At 49.6% G+C, this 20,344-nt stretch overlaps 1 protein-coding gene across 1 annotated transcript in view; it reads left to right on the plus strand.

Moving 5' to 3' along the window:
- ETS1 (v-ets avian erythroblastosis virus E26 oncogene homolog 1) overlaps positions 1 to 20,344 on the plus strand; it is a 67,794-nt gene that overhangs the window by 2,033 nt on the left and 45,417 nt on the right. Inside the window, 1 exon segment of the mRNA XM_009322609.1 lies at positions 68 to 212. Within this exon segment, the coding sequence (XP_009320884.1) occupies positions 68 to 212 (145 nt within the window).

Below are 20,344 nucleotides of genomic sequence, written 5' to 3' on the forward strand. Positions count from 1 at the left end.
CCACCTTGCACAGGGCGGCAATTTTGGGCTCCTGCTCCCCTGACGCTTTCCCCTCTCCGGCTCCCAGAAGCAAGGTGCCGCCGGCCCCTGCGAGGATCCCTGGGTGACCTGCGGCTTTCAGTCCGCCTGCTGCCAGCCGAGGACGTGCTGCCCGCTCTGGGACGAGCCTGCCACGCAAGAAGTGCCCACCGGCCTGGAGCACTACAGCACGGGTAGGACACCATTTTGGGGGTGGGTTTGCGAACCGGGATGGCGCCTTTCCCTCCTGTGCCGTGGGGCTTGGCAGCGTGCCCAGGTGAAAAGACGAGCCTTAAAGCCCCGCTATGCTCTTGTTTCTTGTCCAGCGTGTCCCCCTTGTCTCCTTCCTTCTATATTTGCTTTCTGCCCCAGTCCTGACTTAATTTATTGGGGTGTTTTGCCCTTAATGCAGCCATAGGGCACCTACCACAGCATCACCAGGTCGGTACCTGCCTTGCTGGCCCTCAAGGGTCTCCCTCAGTAGAGATGGAGCCAGAAAGCAGATAAAAACCTTAAACCCTCTTTGTTTAGTTAGTTTCCTCCTGTTGGAGCGATGCTGATGGATGGGAGCTTCCTTCTTCCCCGCCATGGTGTGGGTGCCTGGCTGGGAGAACCCATCTCCTCTTTCAGGTGGTGATTTTGTTGTCCTGTGTGCACCTCCCTTGCATTTAGGGACTGCAGCCCTGGTTACTGCTCCCTAGGGTCTTGACAGTCATGGGGGTCTCCAGGAGGATGCTGTAGGCAAGGTGGACCTGCCAGCCTGCTGGTTGCATCTTCAGCATTTCTCATGGTGTTGGCAGGACTGATGACCTTGCCAGTGGCTTTGGAAAGTGGCCTTCATGGAGGGTTGCAAGGAGCTAAGTTTTAATTCCACTGTGGTAGTAGTAATTTTGGGTCTCTTGTAGCTCATTGCCTTGCTCCTTGGGGAGGGTGGTGGCATGGTCTTCAGGTAACCACAACTGGAGATGTGTGGTCACGCTGTGCTGTCAGGGCTGCATGGTTGCAATGTGCTGCACACTTAAAACAATTGACTGACTTGGACTAGATGATCATCTTCTCTAATGCATTCATAACTTGAAAGTCGTTACAAAATCGCCGGTGACTAATTCTTGCCCCGCACGTTGTTCAACCCGTGAATCTTCAAGCTGAGCTTGCAGTTTGGGCTGCTTCTTGTATAACCAACTGGCAGCGCAGATGTCAGACGGGTGGTTGGTCCTCCTGCCTGTGGGACGGGTGACGAGGTGTCAGCAAAAAGCCCTGCTGTGCTGTGGCAGAGGAGAGGGCTCAGGTACACCGTGGCACAGGCCAACCGCAGGAACTAAGTGAAAGAGCTCAAGTTGCACGAATGTGACCTTTGCAAGGGGCCAATATGAAGTTTATGTTTCACTTAAGTCCCACATAAGCCTATCATGAAGCACTTAAATCCCATGTAAGCTTTTGCATGGCATGTGCTGGTCTTCTGTGACTTGTTCCCGGCTTGTTAGTTATGCACATTGGCCCCTTGGGAGGGGAAAAGCCCTGATGTTTAGAGACTTTTTGCAGCTAAAGAGTTCAGCAGAACCAGTGACTGTTGCAGTCAAATGTACAGTTTGAAATCTCTCCTTGGCAAATATTCAGGCATTTCAATTTTTTTTTTCCTCCTTTGGTGAGCACTTGTGTGCGAGCAGGAGATGGACGCAGAGCGCTGTGCCCGTGGCTGGAGCAAAACTCTGCTGCCTACTCCCAGCCGTTCTCATTTCAGCTATTTGCTCAACTCCTGTGGGTGACCTCTCTCAGCATGATGTCAACTCTGCTCTGATGAAATCTGCCCTTGCAGCATTTGGATTTACTCAAACATTTTGCAAATCTGTGCCTGGAAAGTTTTCTTTGTGTTTTTTTCCCTACCCTCTCCCCTTTTCTGTGAAAGTGCTCTCTCCAGGGACCAACATATCTGCAACCCAGATCTTCATTACCCCATGCCGGGTCTGTGAAATTTCTTGTTGCAGAGACTGGAGCCTGGTTCAAACCCCAGTGAAGCCAGTTAAAAAAAAAAAAAAAGCTGTCATTGTCTTCAACAGGTTTTGATCAAACTTTCGGTACGTTGGGACGGGTAGGACAGGCTTCTGATTCTCTTGCAATACCTAAGAATTACTTTTCAGTTCTTCCTGTTGCAGTGCAAGGTAATCTTTCTCTGATTTTTTTTTTTAATACTGCTGTTTCTTCAGTCTAGAGCAGTTGCTAATTTTAAATGAGAGGAAACTCTCATTTGTATATACCGCTAGGAACGGTCTTTCATTTCTCCTTTGTGTTTCGGGTGCACATTAAAACCATTTGTCATCTATTCTTTTGGTGTACTAGAGGCTATTTTGGTTTTCATGGTCTTGCTGTTGGTGAAAGAAACAAGTCAACAAGGAAAATGCAAGTGTGAATATATCCTCTTGCAATAGAAACCCACAACATTTCTAAAAGTTTTAGAGCTGCTTGCGTTTAGAGAAGATATTTTGCCTTTGAAGCTCGGGTGAGTTTATTTACATTGTGCTTGAAGTCCGATTAGATTATTCAGTGATATGGATAAAGGAAAGCCTGATATGGATTTAGCTTGTTGATAAAGACAAGAAGAGGTGGTGGTGTTTTTTGTTTTTTTGTTTAAAAAGCAAAAATTTGGAAACAGTATAGAGTCAGTTTTATTTGTTAGCTTGCTACCGCAATCTGTGGTGCATATGTTGGGACTATTACTGCCCAGAGAATCAACCTAAACTGGGTGCACAGCAAGCAAAGGGCACATCCCAGAGGTGGTAGAAAAAAACTAGCAAGAAGGGAGCTGCTCCCTGTTTATGAAAAGTAGCTCTGCCCCTTGGACAGGTGGGAATAGGAGCGTAGAGGCCATTGCACCTTAGCCGAACCATCTGGCAGCCCAAAATTCAGGGTGCCATGTGTCTGCCTGAAGCAGCAGCATTGCTGAAAGGATGGCAAAAGCCACACTTAGTGCCGTATGTTTAATTCCTAAGGTGGTAGTATCCTAATATTACCCTCTGGTAACATTTTTTGGCTGAGACAAGGTTAGGCACAAAACTGGCGTGGAGGAAAAGATTTGATAGCAGTGTTACAATTTCAGTATGGGCATAGTCCTGACTGCGCTGCCTTTCTGAGCCAAGGCCACTTTGGCAACCCCTTCCACTCTGAACGGGTATGTTTTCCTTAGTGATAGGGGAGATAAAACTGTTGTTAATGGCGAGCGAGGGATGAAACGACTCTGGCTGAAGAAGTTTCTACGACTGAATTAGCACGCTTGGACTGAAGGTGCTCCCAGCCTTTTGGACACTACAGGAACATTTGGGGGAGTGATCTTGCTTTCACTGTGGCAAATGGGATAGGCTTTGGGATTTTGCAAGGCAAGAAATGAAATGAAAGCCTTTTCTAGAGGAGAAACTAGAGCTGCAGGTCTGACTCTGCTTCCAGGCTAATGAAAGCAATCCTGCTGATTTCAGTCAGGCTTCTTGCACAGAGACACTGTCATAAATAAAAGGCATCACCTTAGGCTCATCCCCAACACCCAGCGTGGTTCAGGCCGGTGCTGTGGGAGGGCATGGTGCAGAAACCAGCCTTAGCCAGTCTGTGGCTGATGCTGTCTGGCCACATTAGCTTGGTGCCACCTCTCAGTCCAGAGTATTTTGGGTTTATTAGCTTTGGGAGTGGCATGTCCTAATGCAGCAAACCTGCATCCGATCCCCTGGTGCTTCATGGACATCAGGTCCCTGCAGCCTGGGTCATAGCAGTGTTGTGCTGGGTTTGGCAGGAAAGCAAAGCCCTTGTAGCTGGAGCAATTCATTGCAGCGCGCCGCATTGCCCCACACCCACGCAGACAAATCAGGGATGCCCTCCCTTTGCCCCCACCCTGTTAACTCTGGCTGTGATCTTCCTTCAAGCCCAGGTCTCAGCTCGGCCTGGACTGCAGGCAGGAGTCCCATGGGGACCGCCTGCATCTGTGGCGAACTCTCCCTGCTTTCCCCCACGTTGCCCTCTCCTTCGCCGCGAGACCTGCTCTTGTTTGCACACCACAGTCAAACAATTATGCCAGAATGCACACACCCTACTGAACCTTAATTTGAATGAATGGAATTAAATCATGTATTTTCATACTTTTCTAAACATGAAATACAGCATGCTCAATTCATCCCAGTATGGGTAGTCACCGTGTAAGCCTGCATGCACAGAGAACATGCAGGCTGCACTGAAATCACATGGAAGTTTTAAAAAAAAAAAAAAAAAAAAATCTGCTTTTTTTTTCATGTCCTTTTATCCTATTTTTAACTGCGGCCTCCTTCCTTTTCTCAGCCTCCTCCAACACTTCCCCCCTCCCCTGTGCTGCTGCCGCCTCCCCCGCACGCTCTCCGCAGAGATGAATGGGTGTCTTTTCACAGGGCACGCACATCTGCTTGCTGCTGCGAGACCTAGCAGGACTTCTCAGGCAGTTCTCCTGGACTGGCCAGTCTGTCCTCTCCCTCCTTAATAAACAAGGAGCGGGCAAGGGAGGACGTGGAGGAAGGTGAAGGGAAACAGAACAGGGGGAGAAAGAAAGGGGTGAGCCACCACGGGGAGGGACGAGCGAGAGCAGAGGTGATGGATGCGAATTCATTTCAAGGCTCAGCAAAAGCCATGCACAAAATACTGCCTCTGCCCAACCTGTTGCCGGTCGTTCCCCCAAATCCGCAGCCCTCCCTGGCCGTTCGCTCCAGCCCGAGGGATGAATGAGCCCTTTCTGCTGGGCTCTGTTGTCATCCTCTGGCTGGCGAGGTGGTGCAGCCTCTTGCAAGCCTTGGGGTTTGACGTTGTTTATAGCCTGGTTGGAGTGGGTTTTTCTTTGACCCTTTTTCTTCCTGGCAGTCTTTGGGTCTTTCATTGGCTCCAGTTAAAGGCATGCCACACCTACTATACTTGGGCGCTCGGGGTTTGTTGAAGGACACGCATAATTTCCTCCATTAAGAGCACTTACTCCAATCTGTCAGTGGAGAGAAAAGATCCCTCTACGCCTTGTGAATGAATTTCAGAGCCGTGGGCTGCCTGTGGTGTCTTAGAGTCTCCTGGCCCTTTTGCAAGGGCCCTGTGAAGGATGCTGAGCAGTTACTGGTTTGCTTTTCAGTGAGAGCTGGACTCAGTGTCTGATTTGTGTGGATCCTTTTTGTTTCACTGGTGAGGAAAAGATATGCAGGCGACCCTATGATACCTAGTGATGCTCCCTCTGCATCCCCCGCTGTAACCTGCTGCAAGTCAGCACTTGGAGATGTTTATTTGTGCTGAAGCAATAGAATGACAAAAATTCAGGCTTTCACTTTTCCATTTGTTTCCCGCCTGACTCTGGAAAAATCCCTGTCTCGCCTCTCAAAGACAAAACCCAAGGGAGCTCCCTACGTGTTGGGTCATCACCAGAGAATGAGTGCTGAGCTCTTTTCCCACTTGAGCTGCAGACTGGCGTCAGCTGGGGATCAGCTGCCGCCCAGGGAGGAATCATGCTCTGAACGGGGCATTGGTCCCCTGGATGAGGCTGGGTGAAAGCCGGAAGGTTGTTGCTTGGTTTTTGGCTGATGCCTGCAAGGTTTGCTGAGGGCCTCCAGTATAACAGGGGGATGGGAGCTTTGCAAGAAGCAAAACTCAAGTTAGTGCACTGCACCAGGACCATTGCAAAAATGAACGACAGCACTGGCAGCTTTGGTATGCGGTGGGGAAGGAATAACTTGATGTAGAGTCAAGGAGGAAAGGGACTAAGGAACAGCCTATCCAGGGCTTCTGTGGTGCCTTGAGGATGACTGCAGAAGATGCCTCATTTTGGGTTGGTCTTGGAGTAGGATTGATCCCTCTGTAGGGGTGGAGTGAGGTAGCTGTACCTGTTTCTTTTTCCAGAGGAGGAGGCTATCCTGTGCCATCAAACACTTGCTTCAGACAGGCCACGCAAAGCATGGCTGGTTTTTTTTTTTTTTTTTTGGGTTTCACAAACTCCTGTCCGCGAGCTTTCCCAAACTCCTGTGCCTACAGACCCACGAGCACTTGCCTCTGGGGATAGCGGGCAGCAGAGCACCCTCTCTAGAGGGTTTGGGTTGCACATGGCCAGCCCCTCTTGTGGCAGCACCTAGGTGGGCTTTGCTGTGCTGGCGTGGAGCAGGGGTGGCAACATAAGTGAGGCCAGCTACTATTTTCTCTCCAGATGGACAGGACTGGCTGGGTGATGCCAGGAGAGCAGTGTGCGTATGTGCAGGGCAGGCAGAGGGGGACGTGGGGAGCGCGGGGGGCTGGGACCCTGAAAACAGCCTGTTTCTTTCAGCTCCTGGCAGCATGAAGCACCTCTCTCTCCCTCCAGATGTTCACTGTGTTTATAGCTGCTGAAGCAAGAGACTGAACTCTCTCATTAATACGTTTCTCTCTCCCTTTCTCTCTCTCTTTCTCACATTGAAGCCAGAAGTCTCAGCTCAGAGGTTGCAGCTGGAAAGGAGCTGGGGGTGAGGGGTGGGAGAGAGAAGGGAGGTGTATGCAAGCCTCCCATCCCATTCAACTCCCCCTCTCCACTTTCCTCCCCCCAAATCCTCCCAAAATACACATGCCCCGAAAAAAGAAAAACACTAGCAGATTTTTTATTTCAGAAAGTAAACACTTAGGCCATGGGGGTCTGGAGGTTATGGGAAAAGAGGAAACCATTGGGCTAATCAGGCCGGGACACACTTCCCCTGCTGAAATAAACCAGAAATCATTGCATTACAGGGCGCCGTCGCGGTTAACCCTGGTGCTGCCAACACAGCTGAGCGCTGGGGAGCTGCGGAGAGCCCGTAGCCTGCCCACGCGTTTTCCCCCAGTCCCTGGTTTTTAGCCAGGGCGAAGCGCCGATGCGGAAGGCCCTTTGGGAATGAGCCGTTGGGAATTTTTTAGTAGGAAATGAAACCTTTTTTTCTATGGTTTATGAGCCATCCTATAGAATTTCATAGTTATTCTTGCCTGAGAACTCTGCCTGACGGTTGCAAACCTCTACAGAGAGGAAATCTTTCTCTGCCTGAATCAGCGAGATTTGGGGGTAATTTCTGCAGAGCTTTGAACGGCTTTCAGAAAGCTCTTTTTTTCATCCTTGCCAGATTTCCATTAGGTGTATAAATGATTAGATTACTGATTATTTGGTTGCAATAATCCTTCCTGCTGTCTTTTACTCCTGTGTTTGTAGAGCACCCAGTGTATGGGATCTGGCTGTAAGATAGGGGACCCTTGATGCTCCTGCAGGACAAAGAATAACTCTAGTCCAGGTGTCAGTGAGCTAATAGGCCCTTTGTACCAACTTTACAAAGAGATCTCAATCTACCCTCTCTAAGCCTGGCCTTGGACTTCCCCTGGCTCCTTTCACAGTCTGAGTTGCATACTATAAATGGATGCTCGCTACCAGGTCTCACACATTTTGAGACCGCTGCAGCTATCTGTGTTTCAGAAAGGCTGGATCTCTAAGCGCGGATGTTTATCACTGTAAATGAGTATTAGAGATTGTCTGTTACTGTGAGCCTGGGTCTGTTTCATCGAAGCTCCTCGCCGCGATTGCTGACTCCCTTTGCATCCTGCCAGGCTGAGATTTTCAGAGAAGCCCGGATGGGTTTTGCACCCAGCTCTGTGTTGCATCCAGGCTGCTTTGGAAACCCCAAATCTTAGCATGATGCCCATGCTGACCCAGTCTGTGACGGAGTTCACGGCGCGACACTCTAAGCCAGTGCTCTCCCGCAAGCTCTGCTAGCAATTACTGAGAGGGAACACAGCTGAAAGGAAAAGCCAGCATGGAGCACTTTTTAGCCAAGGGAAAGTGATTTTTCCATTGACGCCGCCGAAGAAGGTTTTACCTCATCTGTTACAATGTAAGCGCTAGCGGTGAAAGGTGCCGTCACCGGTTCCTTGAGCCATCAGCTCAGCTCTTGCAACATTCCCACCAGAAGGCAAATCCCCAGATAGTGCATGATAGGGGAGCTGCAGACCTGCTGCGTCCCACCCCGCTATCTCAAGAATGCATTTGAACAGTAGCTGTTACTGCAGCCTCTGGAGGTCGAGGCTTCAGGTGGAAATCGAGCTCTATGGAGATAGTCCCACAGGGCAAATTTCAGAATTTTTCGGGTCGGTGTTCAGCTCAGATAAGCCCTTGAGAGCTCAGATACTTTATCTGAACCTTATCTGAGCCATTTGCATCACTTCAGTCTGAGAAACCAGGCTGTCAGACATTTGGGGAGAGGGGCAAGTTGTATTAGGATGGTCTGCCTTTTTTTTTTTTTTTGTTATTTCTAACACACAGACACCTCCAGGAGGATTGGACTGTCCTGTGTCCCATGCAGCCCAAGGAGCGTATATGCAGGCTGCACGGATGAAGAGCAGGAAGGAGAAATACGATGCTTAGAGCCACACAAGAGTAAGGACAAGATTAGGACCAATATTCCCTGAAAGCCCTGTAAGGGATTGCATCTTTCTGCTCTCTTTCTAAAACTGAATAGAAATAAGCTCGAGCTGCCCCTGTTGTTAATTGTGGATGGAAATAATGCCTCCTTTTCAGAGCAGATCCAGGTCTGAGCTTTCTCTAATGCAGTGTGCTTTCTGTGCCTTGTTGACTAGATCCTGTTTTGTGCACATTAAGTTTCTCACCTTGTCTGGAGCTCCTGGGGGGAGATACGGTATCCGTGCTCCCTTGCTGCGCTCTTAGCATCTCTCCTTTTCATTCCTGGTTTGCAGCAATCAACTGCTTGACTGAAAGGACCCTGCAACGCCTGGTCTGTATAACACAACATCCTCTTCCCAGACCGTGGGGTGGTTTCATTCACCTGAGCTCTAGGTCCTGGTGGCTCTTCCCCAGCATCTGTGTTTTTTTTATGAAGGAAGGGTTCTCAGGGATAAGAACAGCAGATCTAGGAGATCTGGCTGAGATTACGGAGTCTTACAGCTGGGACTTGGAAGACCTTGGCTGCATCACTTAACAGAACGTTTTTAGGCATCTAAACCCCACTGACTTCCATTGGAGTGAGATGCCTAAATCATTCAAAAGGCTCCCTGTGAGCCACTGCGTAGCAGTTTCTCACGTTGGAGATGCAGATGATTAATTCATTGCACATTTTATTGCAATGCTTAATTCACTGAGGTCAGGCAAGTAGCTGGAAGTCCCTGGAGAATAGTGTTGTACAAGTGCTTGATACTGTAAAAAAAAAAACCATAGACGTCTTAAGCGACACTGAGCTGCTAGTGTGGCTGAGCCCTTGAAGCTGCTGAACACGTGCTGAAGTTTACACAGCCCACCGGATGGACCTTCCCCTGTGGGGTTTTGTATCAATAGGCTTTGAAAAAGTTGCACCGCGTCAATTGTTGGCTGTTTCACAATAGATGAAATACAGTTTCTCTCTGCAGCTGGTTCCCGGTAAGGGAGGCTGCCTCTCTGGCAGCAGGCAGGGCTCATGAGGTTGTGTGTGTACGTCGGGAAGATGGTTTCTCTGCAGAAGAGCCATGGGATAGTTGCAGCGGGCAGCTTGCCGGCCTCCGAATGACTCGAGTGAGGTGTGGGAAAAGCATGGGATGGAGGGTGGAATTTGCATGCGGGCTTATTTTCGGCATTAGGCTTATGAAAGGAGATTCTCAGCCAGCGTGAGCAGCGCAGGTCCATCCTTTGGGAGCTGCCTTCGGAGACCTCTGATCCCCTCGTAGAGGTAGGGTTCCTCTTTCGGTGTTTTTTCTTCCTCCACAACACTGCAAGGGCAGGTTAGGATTCAAGGCGAGGATCTAGCCTTTAAACCCCCAAAGCCGGCTGCAGCCCTCGGTGAACCCGCGGGAAAACAGGGTTGGCTTCAACCCACTCAGTGGGAACGCTGCCATTGATTTTAGCGATGGAGGGGGTGGGCGCACTCACCAAAAAGCAATATAATAAAGTTCATGACAGGACTTCCCTTCCTGGAAAGGGAAACAAGGCCGCTGACATGGCATACGCTGTGTGAGCGGGGGCACGTGGGGCGGCAAAAACACTTGCAGATATTTGTGCTTCCCGTAGCACAAATGGGATGAAGCAAAAGAAACTGCTCCACCAAAGTGGAGATTTGATTTCTAAGAAGAGCTGGCCCGCAATACTTCTCCCTAACTCATCAGCAACTATTTTTCAGGAGTTAGTAATGCCTTTCTCCCCTGGTTTGCATGATTCACTCTCCACATCCTAAGTTCAAGAGGGGCTAGAGGCACTCGTTTTGGCCAGACTGATGTCAGCATTGAGGTAGAATAGGAAAAAAGGAGGAGGTTCCCCAAGGGAGCCTGTTCATGGAAAATTTCTAATTTGGTCAGTTCCAGGCATCTCACAGAAGAGCCTGCACTTGGGATATTTCAACCCAGTTTTGCAGGCTCAAGAGGCATGAATAATTATGGAAGGTAGTGATGGAAATAAAGCTGGCATCTCAGTCCTGCCCTGGACCAGCTCTTCGCCATGCTGCAACCTTGGGGTATCTACATCTCCTGTGAAATGCCTCCAGAGATGATCAGACCTTCTCTTCCCCTGCTTTGCATCTAGTTGCTGCCTAACCCCAGGAGACCAGATGCTTCCTTTGTCTGGCAGCTTTGGTTGTGTTTCTATCCAGGCAAACAGCTACTACATGAAAGTAGTAGCAGTTTCCCTTGCTTTACAGTAATCAAAATGACAGGATAACGAGGCAACCCAGTAGCCTGCTTTGCCTTCCACTTGTGCCAAGTTCCAGGCTGGGTGTCAACTCAGTCCCCTATCTAGATGAAATACGTCTTTTTTACTTTTCTTGTTGCTGCCAAAAGTGACAGATTGTTCTGTGGAAATCATCACTGTTTTGTCAAAACGAAATCCAAACATTTCCAGCTAAAACTCAGCGTTTTCTGGTGCTGGCTGTGTTGATGCAAAAACAAATCTCCGTGGGAAATGCCAACACGGAAAGAAAATGGAGAAATAGGTTGGACTATTCTGCGGAATACTTCTGCTGGCTCTCTGATTCAGATGTGTGTCTGAGGGGCTGCAAGGCAGAGGGTGGTTGAACCCAAGAGCTTAATCTGGACCATTTGTATGTTTATTTAGACCAGATTGGTGTAAACAGACGCGCTCTGTTGACATGCACAAGGAACCCGGTCAGCGCAGATTGAGCCACAAAGTATGTGTGCACAGCAAGTACTGATTCTCGCTCCCTGCTTTCCAGTATCAGGACGTGATGCTTCATCCGAGCTACAGCTCCAAGTTAAGGGAACTGATTTTTAAGATTTCATCCATCTGCTCTTGCTCATTCATGTCGCCCTGTCTTCCTTCCCCCCACATTTGCACCTAGTAAGGCTGTCGGTCTGCCTCTGGGTTTAGCGTAGCAGATACTTCCATAACCATCCATCTCCTGAAATCCCTCCCTGGGGGCCTCGCAGCGCTGTAGTCAGCAGCTACAGTGGCACCAGACCACGGTGGGAGGATTTTCTGCTCCACGCCCACCTGAAATGAAATGGTTTTATCGGGGCTCTCCCACGCCTGCCAAGTGCATCTCGACGCTCCCCTCCCCGTTGCTGCTGCTCCTCACTTCATTAGCACCGGAGATGTTTATAAATGGAAGAGATAATATTTTTCGTTTCCAGTTTGGGTTTCCAGGGCAGCCACTTTCTAAAGCACTTAGGAAGTTTAGAGAAGACGAGGTTATATAAACGATTTTTCCCCCCGGGCTCTTATTAATCAAGTGGCTTGTGGAGCCATTCCCATAGCTTTGGGATCAAGGGCACTAGCTGGGTGAGGGGAGGCAGGCAGTTAATACAAGACATCTTTTTCTTGGCTCTTGCCCTTTTCTTGGTAGGTTAGCGATGAATGAAGCAGTCAGACCTGGCTGTTGGGGTTTGAAAGCAGCCGGAGGGCTGAGTAGCATTCTCCTCGGTTACATTCAAACTGTGGTTTTTTGGCTTGACTCTTGTATTAGCCCCTTCTAGGTCTTCAAGGGAGTCATGTAGCATCTTTTAATGATGATTTACCTGGCCCTGTTGATATGTACCTGTAAAATTTGATTATTTGATGTAAAATGTTTGCATTTCCTGAGTGTAGGGTAAATATGATTTTGACAGCAATGGGCAATGAGTTTGATCCTTGTGCTTTTACAATAAAACCCTATGGACGTGCATACACATACACTAATTAACATATTTCCTGGCAAGCCCTGATGCGTTTCTAAAGCTTCGCAGCAATTTCCCACTCAGGCTCCAACAGTGGCTGCTACCCAGGATGGCTGTGAGCAGCACGGGCGGCTCGTGGGTTTGGAAAACAGGAGCAAGCTTTCATTCCCATTAGAACGAAACCAAGCTCTGCCTCCTCCTCCACGTCCTTCCTCCCACTGTCTCCCCACCATGAGAGCTGAGGAATGGGGTTTTTCTATTTTCCTTGGGTGGATGGAGCTCCGTCTGTAGCAGCAGGTCCAGCTGTTTTAAGCCTGGAGCCGAAGGTCCACAGGAAATCAGCTCATTAGTCTGCTGACCCACCTTCCCAGTTTTCCAGCCATGCTCGCTCAGTGTGAAAATAATGATTTAAATAGCCAAGGGTGGAAAATAATGATTTAAAGGGGGAAGGGGATATTCACAACTATTGCTGACTGTAGACTTGGCAGAAGGAAACTGTATTTCTTCCGGGTCTTGGGAGCGTGTGAGAAAAGGTGTTGAACATCTGGAGCGATTTAGCAGTTTTGTGCTGTTGTGCGAGGCTGTGCACTCGTGGTGGTGCAGACGTAGCTCACCCTGCAGAACCGGGACGGGCTGACGGAGAGAAAAGCCACTCGCGGCGTTTGGCTTGAGCAGGTGCAGGTTGGGCGTTGCAGAAGAGCCGTGTTGACCTCGTCCAGGGACAGATGATGGGTTGTGGTGGCCCCTGACCTCCCTGAAGCATTGCTCAGGACATTGCAGACAGCCCCTGTGACGTTTGGTGTATCGTCTGAATGAATTTTCTTGACTTGCCAGAACTAATTTTCAGATTGGAAGGAAACTCCAAGCGTCAGAGATATTTTTTTTTTCCATCTCACTCATGATGCTAAAACATGAATCAGGCTTCCCAGCTAAAAAGGGAGATTCGTTTCAGCTCATCCGCACCCGAGACCCACCCCTCCCACAGAAATCTCCTCGAAGAGGTGAACTGGGTGAAAAGACGGTTTGTTAAGATTACTTTTAATTGGCTTTTTTTTTTTTTCATTTTGAAATTTCTTCCCATTTTAAAAGTGCAAAATAGAAAGTTTTAGCTCAGGTTGAATGACTCACCATTTTCCTTGTTTATTTTCTTTTCTCTGTTTCAGCCCAATGAGAAGTGTGTGAAAAAAAACCCAAACTGGTTTGCATCAACCTAGAACATATTTAGAAAAAATATTTACGTCTGCTTTTTTCCCCCAACTACCAGCAAAGCCCCCAAAAATAATAAACAAATCAGCTGTTTTCACAACTTTTGCTGCAGGTGGTGGGGAAGCGGATAAGGAAGCAAACCAGTTTGTGCGCTGAACCCCGTTGTATCTCAAAATCTCCGTTCAACAGCTTTCCAAAGATAATTAAAAAACCTGAAATAACTGGTGATGATGATGATAGCTGTAGATGGGTGACCATACTTCCACTGGAGTCGGCCCCTGCCGACCAGCTGTCTCTTCCCCATTTACACCAGCAAGGATTTAGGACCAAGGCGAACTAATCAGGAGACCCTCATGGGGAGAGAGGCGTGTTATTTAATTAGCTTTACAATGGACTGACTGGGAGGCACGTGGTGGCTCTAATGGAAGGAGATAGATGTCCTTTTAGCTGGGATAATTGTTAGGAAATAGCAGAGTCTTTGTTCAGCCCCAGCATGTGGCCTGTGATCTCTCAGAGCCCAGGGGCTGCCCGCTTATAATTTTAGACAGATCTATTCAAGCCTGCTCTGTAGCGCGGGCCGAACAAGACCGGTATTGTTGCAGAGCCAGGATCGCCGTCCAAAAAAACCACCCCGAAAAACCCAAACACGTGTAGAGCGGAATATTTCTCTGTCGTTTATTCACTATCGGGCCGGGTTGCCAAGCGGAGACAATTGCAAACGAGGAGGTTTCCAGCGCCGGGCGAGGGTTTTTCCTCTTTGAAACACGTACGCGGGCGAATCCTTCATCCCAGGAGCAGTGCGGCGGGCTGAAGGGGTGTCTCCGCCAGCAGAGCCTATCTGGGGAGGGCAGCTTTAGGGCTTTAATTGCTAGTGTGGGTCTCATCCTGTAATTCCCTTGCTGTGGGCACGGTGTATGTGGGGTAATTGTGCCCATCCCCAAATTATCTCCATAGACTGGCTGTCTGCACCTGTCATCTCAGGACCATGGTGGGACAGAGGTTTGGGCTAGAAGGGTCTTGGCCATTGTGGATGCAGTATCTGTGCCTCCCAGGGTCCTGTGTGACAGGGGACAGGAATCCCAGTTCTCTTTCCTGAGCTTTCCCCTCAAGTCTCGCTCTGGCGAGACCCCGTCACGGTCCCCAGCCCCTGAGCTTTTCCTTTGGGACTGCCAACTGATGCTCCCAGCCCCTTGTGAAGCGAGAAAGTGTCGTTTCATTAAAAAAGGGGGATGGAGGCACAAAGGTTTGTAAGAGGTCATGTGGAAATATTGACCAGGAATTAAACTTCCATCTCTTGAACTCCCCTGTCCTGGCCACAGCATTAACCTGGGGGTCATTGCAGTCAAGTGTTTTATTTCCCTGCGCTGACTACTTCCAACTGGCTGCTTGCAAGCGTGTTTTTCTAGTGGCTGTCATTTCTTAGGCTGCAAATTTGTATGCTAGTATACAATATGAATTTGTATACTTTGTATACTAGTATACATTACTAGTATACATTAGTATACTAATAGTACTAGTATACATTACTAGTATACTTTGTATACTAGTGCTGGACTGACCTTCCTTGGGAGGTGCTTGTGTGGCTCCTGGCACCTTCATGAATGTGAAATGTGGCTGTTAACTTGGTATTTCTTGAAGCAGTAGGTCTTTTTTTGTTGTTGTTGGTTTTTTTGAAAGATTGAAAGAGCAGGTAAGTGTTAGTGAATACAGTCTAGCTGTCCAGGAGATCTGCTTTATTAGCAATGATCCCATTGCCTCTCCTTCGTAATCCCTCACCTGTGTCCCAGGGAAGGGGATCTCAAGGACCATCAGAAATTGGTTCAGTAAATTCTGTTGCCAGAGATCGGTGAAAGCCAAGGGTGAAGTCCAAGCAGACATGTGTTGCTTAAGTCTGAGCACTAAGTTTCTGCTATGAAGGAGGCTGCCCAAGAGATCTGACCAAAGATGAGAGGTCCTACAGGTGAGCTTTGATATGTATCGTCTGTGCGTGCTCAGAGTAATTGCGAATATCAAGAGTTAAACAGCAAAAATCCTCAGGTTATGTTTACCAAGAACTCAGTGCTGTTACTTGAGGAGGAGAGGGGAAATGTACCAAGAGCAAACAGCGCTGCAGAACAGCTTACGAGGATTTTCCATCCAGCCAGTTCTTCCAGCAGGGTAACAAGTGAGTGACAGCACCCCCCGCCAACGAACTTCAAGGCAGAATTACATTGCTCGAGCCCAGATTAGCTAATCAGGTTATGAATCAGCATGGGACCTCTGGGAAACCAATAGCAGGAGGCACTTGAAGATGCTCAAGCAGCTTGCAAGGCTGTTGATTGAGGTACCTACGGCGTGTCAACTGGAGCTGTCGCTCCCTCGCAGCCACGCGGGGATGTGTGTGCGCTGGAGTCCTGACTCTTATCTGGCCACAAAGATGCTTTTGTGAGCCATCTCCGCTGGGAAGTTAATGAGAGCAGGAGTCGGGGAGGCTAGGAGGCGGCTTCCTCTGCTCGCGCCTGGAGGGCAATCAGAGGACGGTATTGTGGCAGCGCTGTCTCGGGGCTGAGCCGGGGCCTGAAGTCTGGATCTCCGCAGCGTGAACAGAAACTTGCTTTTAATGAAGGCAGCGTGGAGGATGGGGACTTTCCGTGACTCCAACCCTATAGCGCGGAGCAGCGAGGAGAGGCTACAGCCAGCTGGGTCACGGAGGAGCCAATGCTTTCGTGATGGTCATCACCTCCTGGCCACAAATGCTAGATCTGAGAGCAGGCTGCCTTCCCTACAGACAGCCTGGGGGGCACACATAGTACGTGCTGACTAACGAGCTCTATTTCCATGCCTGCTTGTTTAGCCAAAAAGGGGAGGCTGTAGGCACCGGGACTACTAATCCAGCCTCCTTTTACCAGCGTAAAACAACTCACTCAAATACTTCCCAGCTATTACTGTGCTTGAAAGAATTTCTCATATCATTTTAAATTCCAGGAAAGGTATCTCCCTGGGGAACAGTCATGGCAGCTGCTTGCTCTTTCCTCTCATTGCAGAGGGCCACCTCCACACCCAGAGCCACCTCCCTGCTCTTTCCTTTCTTGGAGTGGTGGCTGCTGCTCTTTCCAACAATGTCCCCCTTACGATAAATCCTTTCATGTCTCCGTTTCTCCCTGGAATTGCACGACGCTTTTTTTTTCCTCCCTTCCCCTTTGCTCCTGATTTTTGTCTCATGCCCTCTGGATATTGTTTACTTGACAAAACATCAAACCGAAGCCCTGACCACTTGCGGTCATTAAAAATCCCACGGCAGTTTTGGGGAAGGCTCCAATTTGGCTAATTATGTTCTGCCATAAATATCCCCCTGCAGTTTTAATTGGATATGGTGTTCTTCATTTCCTGTCCATAACAGCTGGGTGGTGTTGCTCCGTGTTATTACGTAGCCGTTGTATTTCACCCCAGAGGTGGCTGCGTTTTGGTAGCAGCGGTGCTAGGAAAAGCTCCTTCTCCAGACTACCGGTAACACCTAATCCTGAGCCTGCTGAAATGAGAGTGGGTAAATCCGAGGGAGAGAAGAAGCCGTCCCAGCTCCATAACATCTGGAGAAGAGCCAGCAGCTGCCCGTTTGCAAAAGGGCCGTGACAGGAGCGAATTTGGCTCTGCCGAAGGGAGTGAGCCGGCCCCAGCTAGGAGAGAGATCGTGGAAGAGCAGTCCTGCCTGCACTGCACGTTCGGAAATCATGGCAAAGGCTCCGGTCTCGTAATACCTTTCCTCGACGCTAAATGAATAATTTTTATTATTCTTTTAAACCAAGGTTAGTCAGCATCCCTGGGAACAATGTGGCATTACTGCCCGTCCTTTCTTTGTTCCAAACTGTTGAAAAACAGTCAGGCTGCATTGTGGAGGGAGGGCAGATGGTTATCTCTGATCAACGGCAAAATCTTTTGGCTATATTAATGGCAGGAGGGCTGTTCTCCGCAACTCAGCATCCTCCCTCGACAGGAGAGAGCCTGAATAGATATTAATGTTGAATAACGACAGAATGGAAAAGGAGGGTGAGACTTGGATGTGGAAGAGGAAAGATTTTTCTAAAGCCTGTAAGCAGCAAATAGGAACCAGTTGCTGAGGCAAAGTCATGTTTGGCAGGTCTTGGGCTCCAAATGGTCACATCCCAGCTGAAGAAACTAATCAATGGATTCCTTCCATGCCTTCTGCGAACACTGAGCCATTGAGCGGCTCAGCTGGAGTTCAGAGCTAGGGCTTTCATGTTGCAGGCTCTGAAGTGAACACAAATTAAGGCGGCCGCTAGGATGGAGTCGAGTTCGAAGGAGAGATTCAGCTGCCCTGGGAGGAAATCTCTGTCCGCAGCCTCTCAATTCTTTTCCTCCGCTTGAGGGTTTTTGCCCCGCTGCTACTTTTGGAAGTATTTCTAGTTTCCCCGCATGTAGGGGCTGCCATACGTTGCACAAGCAAAATGAAACAGAAGTTTGGGGGAGCATGGAGGGGGGGGTGAGGCAGAGGAGTGGAGAAGCTCAAAGCTTCGCTGCAGCCATACTGCACCAAGCTGTGGCTTAGTGTCATCGGCTTTGTGGGATCAGGACTGAGCCAGGATGCCAAGAGCGTGTGTATCTCTCCTAATAAAAAACATGCAAGCTGCGAGAAAGATCTTTATTAGAGCCTTTGTACTGGTCCAGAAGAGAAGGAGCCCCATTACAGGTGCACTGGAGTTCAGCCAGTCCTTAAGACTGTAGTGCTTGCAGGAGAGGCCGAGCCAAATGCATCGGCCCATGGGAGAAGGCTAAAGCACAGACACCGCGGGGGCAGCCGCTGCCTCCTCTGGTGCCACTTTTTAATCCCACCGGCAGCTCCATCTGGGACCATCTCTGCTCACGAGAGCCGCCTTCTATGTGGCGTCGACAGCCTGTCCCCATCAGCGCCTGCTTGGGTGAAACCCGGCGACCTCACTGCACGCCTCCTCTTCTGTTTCAGTCTGGGGATTGTGGTTTGCTGCAGGAGGCTGTGCTCGCTCTGAGCAGGGTAGATTATCGAGCGCCGCCGAATCGGGGGGAACGCTTGGGTCATTTCAATACAGTTGGGACCGCAGGTGCTTTCTGATGGCTTCATTGCCGCGGCCAGGAGCTCGCAGCCAGCTGCGTAAATCGGTCCCCCCGCGCCAGCGTGCACACACACACATGCACTCTCCCACACTCGCCCCACCGCAGGATCGCAGCCTGCCTGCGCGCGCGCTCGCCCGGGAGTTTGCAGCGCACCAAACAAAGTGTAGGAAGGGAAGGGTTGTCAGGCTGTGATAACTGCATCAGGTTTTTCTTCCCAAGCCTGCTCTGGAAGGGATCATATAGAAAGGCAGCCGTTTCTCCTGAATCCCCTTTTGATTTTCAGCGGGAAACGTTCTGCTAAATCTCCTCTCTATAGTTTCTTCCTTCAAACATTGCTGTCCATCCCACATAGGGAAGAGGGGAAAGAAAGCCAAAATGAAGGATGGGTGCAAGCACATTATCCTGTGGAGGGGGAGGCAATGGGGACCAAGTTTTATCCTTACAGCCATCCTCTTTTCACTTTTGGATTTCCAGTTTCACTCCTGTGGTAGGTTTCAAACCAAGGACCCACCACCTGAGGTTTCAAACCTTGTGCCCTGCCTGAGCACAGCTCAGGTTCTGGAAAGCACACGGGAATCAGTGGAGGGAGGTTATATATTGGTCACACAGCGAATCGCTGGTCCTACTCCGCTGCTGCAGGAGTAGGTTGCCCATAACTGAGCTTGCAAGTAAATTGGAAACACGATTGCCTGTAAAATTGGAAAGGCGAGTGCTTGTCAATGGGTGAGGCACCTGAAAGATGAACTTTTGGCTGGTGCTAACTGGTGCCGGCTGGTGCCCGGCTTTGCTAGCTCTCAAACTTCCTGCTGGCTGCATCTTGAGCTATCTGCCTGGGTAAAACCAGCTGCTCGTGCGAGCCAGAATCAGGCTCTCGAATTCTGGCCCCGGCACCTCACAGCTCCTTTTAGTTACGCAAACTTTTCTTCTATAATATTTATATATAGATGCCTTAGGCGTCTGAGAAAGGCACTGCTGAAGAAGCTAGAAATAATCCTGAGCTGTAGTGTTTGCAACTGCAGCTCATCTTTCAGTGCGTTTGCAGGTTTCTACGGTGTTTGCAAACAGGACCCTGGTTCATCCTACGGGTTAGCAGGCAGCCTTGAACCCCGAAGGCTGACTCACGTCGCTGCCCTCTCCCCCCCGTTACAGCCGGGATGTTCATTTGAGCCCATCTTTGATCAGAGCAGCCCGGTCTCTGCCAGCGTGTCGGAGACTGTTAAGACTTTCGGAGTGAGAGAACCACAAGAGCTGGTTGCTAATGACTTTTTTTTTTTTTTTTTAAACACTTGTACCGGTAAATTGACATCTGTGAGTCATAATCTCCCTTCTGCTCTGCCGTTTGTGGTCTGAAGTTTGTGCTACCTAAATATAATAAAACATATTTCATGTGAAAACCGATATTCTGCTGTTAACTTCATGCCATGCTGGCATGATACTTGTCTTGCATCTTTAAGATGCTTTTTATCCAGTCAGTTCCCAAACCTTTTTGGCCTCCCGCCTGTACGAAGCACACCCTGAACAACCACCCCTGGCCGCCACTCGTCACCGACCGAGCGTGCTTGTGCACACACGCTCTGCCCTGACCGTACCCGCACATTCGGATGCGCTTGTGGGTGAGAGAGAGGATCAGGCCGCTCCGAGCGGGCAGCAGAGCCGGTGATGCGAGCGTGAAGGGGTGATGCGAGCGTGAAAGGGTGATGCGAGCGTGCAAGTTCGCATCGTGGTTCGTGCCGTGACAGGCAGGGTGAAGGCAACTGGCCTGGTTTCAAGAAACGTCGGTTTTCGACAGGCCCTGGGCTGCGTGCAGCCAGCGGCATTTTCCCGTGCTAAAAATGCAACTCCCTTTTTCCCATCGTGTTTTGGGGCTGGGATGCAAGCGGAGGTTGTGGCGGAGGCGCAGCAGCACCCAACTTTGTCCCGGATGCGCTGA

This window comes from Pygoscelis adeliae, unplaced genomic scaffold, assembly GCF_000699105.1.
Source record: "Pygoscelis adeliae isolate BGI_AS28 unplaced genomic scaffold, ASM69910v1 Scaffold224, whole genome shotgun sequence".
Taxonomy (NCBI): domain Eukaryota; kingdom Metazoa; phylum Chordata; class Aves; order Sphenisciformes; family Spheniscidae; genus Pygoscelis; species Pygoscelis adeliae.